At 37.3% G+C, this 8,171-nt stretch overlaps 1 protein-coding gene across 3 annotated transcripts in view; it reads right to left on the bottom strand.

The window, feature by feature from the left end:
* Window positions 1-6,386: 6,386 nt before the first annotated feature.
* FAM151B (family with sequence similarity 151 member B) overlaps window positions 6,387-8,171 on the bottom strand; it is a 33,209-nt gene continuing 31,424 nt past the window's right edge. The window contains exons 6-7 of one of the 3 annotated variants that reach the window (XR_004037231.2): window positions 7,015-7,146; window positions 6,504-6,639 (exon numbers count right to left, since the gene is read on the bottom strand). Coding sequence is in view for 2 of the 3 variants with exons in the window: in XM_030846807.2 (XP_030702667.1) it covers window positions 6,480-6,639 (160 nt within the window). In the remaining variant the exon portion in view is untranslated. The other 2 variants (XM_030846807.2, XM_060295952.2) reach the window with 2 other exon arrangements.

Genomic DNA, 8,171 nt, shown 5'->3' with positions numbered 1-8,171 from the left:
TGCAGTTGAAAAAGGAAGAAATAATTTAATAGGTTTTTCAGATAATTGTAGATAGTCTTCCTTGATACTATACTCAAACTTGGTAAGTGGTAGTTTCTTAGAAGGTTAGTTGTAATGTAGAATCTGAAACCACACCAAGGAACTTCCATTTTCTGTTACACTAAATTTCACTGCCCTGTCTCACACTTTGAATGGATTCCTTACCCAAGCAAGACCTTATAATATTGTGCATGACTCATTTGGAAAATATTGATTCCTTGAGTTATGCAGACCTTCCAAGTGTTGACACATTTCACTATATACCATAAAAAATAGTATTCATTAATATCACCACTGATATCAAAGTCTTTTAAGTATAGGGAATTGTCAAGCTCACAATGATGGGTTCAAGTTTAGTCAAATTCTAATTTTTCATGTAAATCTCAGGTTTCATCATTGGCAGCAGATACTGTCACTTGTTTTCCTTCAAGCGACAAGTTTGCTTTGTTCATTTCTGAGAAAATATCTGCCAAATACCCAAGACTAAGTCACTGGTCTGTCAGTTGTTCTTTCAAGTATAAATATTTTCTCCATGAAAAAAAGGCTAGTTCAGTTTGCAACAAGGACTTTTCTTTAATACAACCACTGAACTTCAGTATACAGCAGAATTGTACTATGCTTAACTCACATTCTGTCACATGAAATATTAAAAAGATGTGTACTCTGGGTCAAGATTTACTAAAATTAATAATTTTTGCTGGATCATTGATATTCCTAAGTCTTTTTTGTTTTGTTTCTAGTGTGTGGGGCAGTGAAGAATATGATTGATAGCTGATGCCATGAATTTGATTCATTCTAAGGCATCCACAATTTAACCTAACATTCTTTTTTCCATCATCACTGAAAATGTCAACACAGTGAAACAGGCAATTTCACAAGTGGCTTTGACCTCATCCATCTTCTGAAAGCATCTCAGGGGAACTGAGGGGTTTGTGGGCCACACTATAAGAACAACTGGCCTAAGAGAATTATTGAGGTTTTGTGTCATCCATCCATCCATCATTTGTTAAAGGCCTATTCTGACCAGGTATCATAAAAAAATGAGTAATTTCTTCCCCCCAAAACAGCATAGTTGAGGGCAAAATACAAACGCGTAAAATAATTATAATCTAGCGGAGGATGTATATCAGGAGAAAGCCCTGGGGAAGTCTTGAAAGACTCTTTATAGTAACCTTGCCTTAGGGGCAGAGCTCAACAGGCTCTGTGAAGAGGTCATGCCCTTCAACTTTAATTCAGAATTTTTTGATTAGCTCTTGAATTCACAAAGTGGCAACAGACTCTCACAGCAAATATTTCAATTGAATTTTCTGAATTCTTACTACATTATGTGACCCCAAGAAAGGGATAAAGAAGAAAGGGACAATGACCAGCCTTCATGAAGATTCTTTAGCAACAACCAAACCTGGAACAACTCAGCTGCCAGATTTAGTCAGACTGGTCCCTTTCACAAGCAGAAGCATAGAAACAAAAGAGCCTCCCTAGAGGACAGGAGGTTGGGTGAGCCCCTTTCAAGGCCTGCCTGTTTTCTGTCTACTCTGATGGTTAGACTCGGGGAGTGGGGGTGGGGGTGGGTAGCCTTCATTGTTTAAAATTATGACATAATTAAAAATATGTAGTAAAGTAGCAATTACGGGGGAGGGGGGTTGTAGTTCTTTAAGAAACTGATAGAATTAAAGAGCATCCTTTCTGAAGTCAGAGTGGGAGGTGAGTTCAGAGGCAGGAAGATGGGGTTTTCATTTTTCTTCCCAAATTGGTATAAAGTAGCAATGTCAACAAATCACTGAGAAATATCGCTACACCTGGCCTCTGTTCTATCCTGTTTGGGTCAGTAGCACCACCTGACGCTCTGTTACCCAAGCCCAAAATATGTATATTAGACTCGTTCTTCTCCCCCATACTTCCCATTCAACTAGTTTACAAACTCTTACAAGCTCTTCCTTCTTAACCTTTCCTCTATTTCTTGAGCCTTCCCATCCCCTTTTGTTACCACCTTAATTCAGGGCGTCATCTCCTTTCACTTCAAGAATTCTAAGGCTCCTTCTCATGCCACTGGAATCACCTTTGTAACACTCAAAACTCGTAACGCTTCCCTGCTTAAAATGGTGGGATGATTCCCACAGCCTGAAAGAAAAGGAACAAACTCCTTAGCTTGGAAAGTGAATCTGGTCCCTGCCTAAATGTTCAGCTTCGAAATACAGTGCCTCCAGAAACTTTTTTGAACAAGTGAGATCAGGCTCTTTCCCACTTAAGAGTTCCTGTGCTCACGTGCCTCTGTCTGAAAGGCCCTTCGCTCTCTCTACCTGGTGAATCTTACTTAACACAACCTAAGTATTCTCTCCCAATTAGAAAATACTGCTGTCTCTCACCACAACCTGGTATATAGTTCCATCACAGGAGTTACAGCAAATATCCAACTTACTGTTAACAAGTCTCTCTCCCCCTACTAGATGGTAAGATCCTTGAGGTAGGAATCATTTCTGAATTATTTGCACAACCTCAGCTTATCAGACATTAATTAGATGTCCCCTTCCCTCCCCCTCAGAGTTCCTATTAAGCCCTGAAGTCCTGTTACATGTCTCCCTCATGAAAGACACAAGTGACTGGACAAATTAAGGTCCCTGGACCAAAGGATGGCAGTCCAAAGGTACGAAGGAGAGAGAGGAGCAATCACAGTGAAGAGTAAGAGTGACACTCATGGGGGACACTGGAACAAAGACCCTGAGTTCCTGCTGCTGGGGTGCCAAGAGCTGCTGGATCCCGCCCCTCTTCTTCCAAGAGCTGGTTATCAGCTCTTCTTGGTTTCACTAATTCATTATACTCCCATTTTCTAGATTAAAAAGTACTTCAGCGCTACTATTCTCATCTCTCTTTTTAACACACTATTTTCCTTGCATTGATTCATGAATTTATGATTGTAAGAAGATAGTAAGCTCATATTAGGAAGGCTCCCATCTTAAATTTCAAGATGAGGAATAGAGCATTTTTCTATATAGTCACTAGGTATTTAGGTTTTTTTAAATTTTATTTATTTGGTTGTTAGGTCTCCGTTGCTGTGCGCGGGCTCCCTCTAGCTGCGGCGAGCGGGGGCTACTCCTCGCTGTGGTGCGTGGGCCTCCCATTGCCGAGCACGGGCTCCAGGCACACAGGCTTCAGTAGCTGTGGTGCACGGGTTTCAGTAGTTGTGGCTCGCGGGCTCTAGAGCACAGGCTTAGTAGTTGAAGCCCAGTTTTTTTTTTAATTACAAGGAAAAATCCAAGACCCTAGCTCCAACAAACAAGCAAATAAACAACCTGTTCTGAATAACTTGCAACAGTTTTCAACTGGATAAATGCGTATGTTAGCAATCACATCACTCTTACAGGGCCATAAGCTACTGCACCTTTAAAAGTTCTGATTTTTTGAAAAATTGGATGTTGTACAAAAGTATCTTCTAGGACTAGGATTGCTCTGCAGGCTTGGGAGACAGCATTTGGATGTTGTGGGATTTTAACAGCAATAGATTAGACCTAAGAACCTGGAGAGAAAAAAATAGGTGGTACTAAAACATTTACTTTTTTTCTGTCTGTGAACTTCTTCCCAAGTATTTAATAATATCTTACAATTTTATATGTCAATTTTATCTCAATAAAACTGAAATTTAAAAAAGGAAAGAAATAATTGCCTACTCCAAGTCATGAAAACATTCTCCTTTATTCTCTTCTAAATGCTTTATAGTTTTAGAGCTTTCACTTTTAGGCCTAAGATTCAACTCTAATTATTTTTTGTATATGGTGTGAAGCAGGGATCAATGTTTTCCTTTTTCCATAGGGACCAAAATCCATTAAAATTTTACTTTTGGGGACTTCCCTGGTGGTCCAGTGGTTAAGAATCCGCCTTCCAATGCAGGGGACATGGGTTCGATCCCTGGTCAGGGAACTAAGATCCCACGTACCACGGGACAACTAAGCCCGTGCACTGCAACTACTGAGCCCACGTGCCACAACTAGAGAGCCTGTTTGCCACAACTACTGAGCCTGTGTTCTCTGGAGCCTGCACGCCACAACTAAAGAAGCCTGCGTGCTGCAACAAAGAGCCCACGCACCGTAACGAAAGATCCTGCGTGCTGCAATGAAGATTCTGCGTGCCGTAACTAAGACCCGACGCAGACAAATAAATATTTTTTTAAAAATTTACTTTCAACAGAATACATTTTATAATTCTTATGTAATTTTTATTCCTGAGAACACTTTAAAATATAGCTTTAAATCTTAATCTAAATGACACTTAGTTGATAAATTTCTCAATATAAAGGCATTTTGCCTTAAGACTAATACTTTAAAAAATATTATTAAGGATAAAGTAGTAAAGTTAATCTTCTGGACAAATGAATTTGATTTCAAACTTAATTAAAATGCAATTCATTTATAAATTCAGCTCTTTGTAAAAGCAAAGCATGGTCATTTTAGAACATTTATAATGTAAACATTACTTTTTACTATAATTTTAAGAGTTATTGCAATTATTAACATTTTATAATTATGAAATTGCATCTTTTGCTGTTGGCAAACAATCATAGAAAGTGAAGTTTTAGGTGTTGACAAATAGCACCACATTCAGTTGTAGCTAAAATTTAAAGTGGAAATATCATTTTCTTGAAGTATTTATATGTATACAATATTCATGTTATATGTCTTACTGCTATCTATCTACAATGGATATGATCACATGATACGTCTAAAAGAAGGGAACTATCTGTTGAGCACTTGCTATGTGATGAGCATTGAGCTACAAGCTTCCATTGCATGAATCTCGCTTAACTTTCACAACAACCCTACAAGAGCAGCTTCATCCTCTGCGCCCCTCCCCCATTTTATAGATGAAAAAATCAAGACTCAATGAGGTTAAATATTTCCCCAAATCTATGGCTATTAAGGGACAGAGGTGGTGCTGTAAGGGAAGTCTATCTGAATTCAAAACCCAAGCTCCTTTCTCTACATTGCACTACTTTATTCACTGGGAGAAAATGGTTGATAAAAGATAAATTACATATCTTAGGACATTCATTGGTAAATTACCTTTCAATAAATCAAAGAAGCAACATATTTTTCTGAATATCTTGCTCAGGACTACGCCAGGCACTGTAAATACAATTAAGAATGCTCTCTTACCATAAAGCACTTTATAATCTAGCTGAGGAGACATAACTACTACGTATGACACAACTAGTGAAAAATATTAGTTGAAATTAACTGTTAAAGTAAGATCTGGAGACTACAGATGGTGTAGCTGTTTTTGAAATGAAGGACTGTGTTGAGGACACTGAATTAACTTTTAGAATGGGACCACGTTAGGAAGGGTCTTGCAAGAATAAAATTCAATAAAGTTGAACTTAAGAATCCCCTAGAGATTTTTTTTTTTTTTTTTTGCGGTACGCGGGCCTCTCACTGTTGTGGCCTCTCCCGTTGCAAAGCACAGGCTCCGGACGCGCAGGCTCAGCGGCCATGTCTCACGGGCCCAGCCTCTCCGCGGCATGTGGGATCTTCCCGAACCGGGACACGAACCCGTGTCCCCTGCATCGGCAGGCGGATTCTCAACCACTGCGCCACCAGGGAAGCCCTCCCCTAGAGATTTTTGATTTGACATAAAGAAAGAGGTGTTTTTTAAAAGTTTTTTTTTTTTTCAGCAGAAATATTCAGGGTATCTTTGAGTAGAGTATGAGGAATGAAGTAATGAGGAACCAGTTTTTGAAATTCTAGTAGTAGAACAAGGGCTTGAACCAAGGTGATGTTGGTGAGAAACTTGAAGATCAAATGATATATTACCAGGATTAAAATTCTGCTCTCCAATAGTATTTTGCTCACTCTAGATATTATGATCAAAACAAAGAATACAAAAAACATATACGGCTGTCGGCATACTCCCCCAAATATGGAAGGTCTAGATACATCTAATTTTAATCCATATTGTTTTTGGTAAAGAGACTTGATCTTGTTATAAGAAAGCTGCTCATCCCTGTGAAAGTTAAAAACATTTTTAAAGCCCTCTTACTATTCTGTAGTCTCTGAATAACTAGTTCTCCAGGAAAAAGGAAAGAGGATGGCATATTTTTATGAAATCTCTATAATGCTAGTGCCAACAAAATGTGATTTAATAGCTGTATGACATGTGGATTCTTTCAATTATCTTCAGTATACCAAAATTTTTTTATAAAGAGTTTTAAAGATTCATTTTCCTAAAGTATTGTTATACTAGCCCAATGCAATCTCTTCTTTCCAAATCTTTTAGGTAAGTACAGTATTATAAGGACATAAGCCTAACAGAGTAAGCACTCAGTAAATGTTTTTTGACTCGATAAACTGGAACATAAATCAATCATCATAATTTATATGGTAACCAATTCAGACCAAAGCAAAGAAGGATTATGAAACCAAAACATGAAATAATTTAGCAGAATTTTCATCTTAGAGATTAATTTTGATTCCAATGGCTTGTTTAAATTCATGGTTTTGTGGTTCCAAGATGTCATAGAAAACTCTTTTTTTGTCAAAATGGCCTCTAATAAAAAGTAAATCTTCAGTGGAATAGCTATCGTTTTTTCCAGTCCAAACAGTCAGGCTGTACCTGCATTAAAATAAAACAGAATTATATAGTTAAAAGAGAAAGATAAGAAACAGTGATGAAGAATTCCAATAACCCTAAAAACAGTTACTCTCATTTGTCTCTAACCCAAATTCACACAGAAGAAAAAATTAATTAGCACTGGTGGAACTATATTTTCCTGTTTCATTCCTTCATCAACATCAAAGGGACTAGAGAGAATAAAATTCACACTGCTGTTGCCTAAATTAGGTCCCGCTGTATCTGAATTAATGTTAAATGGCTTTAGAAACCCAGACTGGTAGCACTGGAAATGGGCCCAATTTTGGACAAAAGAACTGAGGAGATTGTGTTGCTGATCAAGGCATCTGTTCCCTACACAAAAACCACAGCTCTAACCTGGTTTCTTCAGTAGCCAGGCCACAGTCGAAAGCACGACTGGAAGGGACAGTGAAGAGACACAAATGTCACTGACGTTCCCAACATTCATATTCACTTATAAGTGGCCCCGCTATCCCTTCCGGGGGTTTTCTGTATGAGATACAAGAATGCCAAGAGATGTCACTACGAATGCCAAACAGAATAAACCTAGATGTATTTCTGGAGTTAAAAAACAATAATAATATATGAAGATTTATTATGGATATAAGAATATGCTCAGAATTGTAATGTTAATTAAATCGTATATTTTCATTTCTCCTGTGACATTACTATTACATTACTCTTAGTAGAGTTTAGAGAAATGCGAAGCTGTTAAGTATTTTCATATTTATTTTCCTCATAAACTTGTCAGAATCCAGGGAAAATCTCCAAAGCAGTTCTTCTGCTAATGATAAGAAACAGTCTAAACAATGTATATATGTTATACTGACACATTACTGTCCTTAAGGATGATGACACCATTCTGGAAATGTAACAAAGGAAAATACTTTGGATTTTGTTCCATAGTAGTATTATGTGACAAACCAAAAAGACTTTTAAACTACAGTAGGGAACACAGAAAAAAAAAAATGAGAATTACTTTAAAAACTTATATTTTTGCTAAAATGGCATTTTTATTACTTTATTGAGCACCATGGTATCAAACGTTATAAAAAGACAGATACGAATTTAGGTTAAAAGAAGTTATTCATTTTATTTCCAGTGTTATTTTGCCTCTTTTAATCCTCCCGCTACTGTATTTAAACTAAAAGTAGGAAAAATAAAATTGACTAAGGGTATTTTAAATGCATTCATTCAAATCAATTCTCAGGTTTCACTTTTAAAGCTCTTTTCATTGTGATGTAACATGTATAGGAAAAGATGCATAAAACATAAATGTTTTAACAAATTATTATAAAATGAACTCCAGTGTAACAAAACACAAATCAAGAAAAAACACTGCCAGCACCTCAGGAGACGCCTGTATATCACTGCCCCATCACAACCTCGCCTTTCCCCCAGAGTCCTCACAACCTTGTCTTTTGGGTTGCCATCTTCTTGCTTTATTTACCAACTGTATATCCATCCTAGACAATACAGTTTAACTTTTGCCTGTTAATGAATTTCATATAAAC

Source organism: Globicephala melas, chromosome 3 (genome assembly GCF_963455315.2).
Source record: "Globicephala melas chromosome 3, mGloMel1.2, whole genome shotgun sequence".
NCBI lineage: Eukaryota > Metazoa > Chordata > Mammalia > Artiodactyla > Delphinidae > Globicephala > Globicephala melas.
This window is presented reverse-complemented; position numbering and strand designations above follow the sequence as displayed.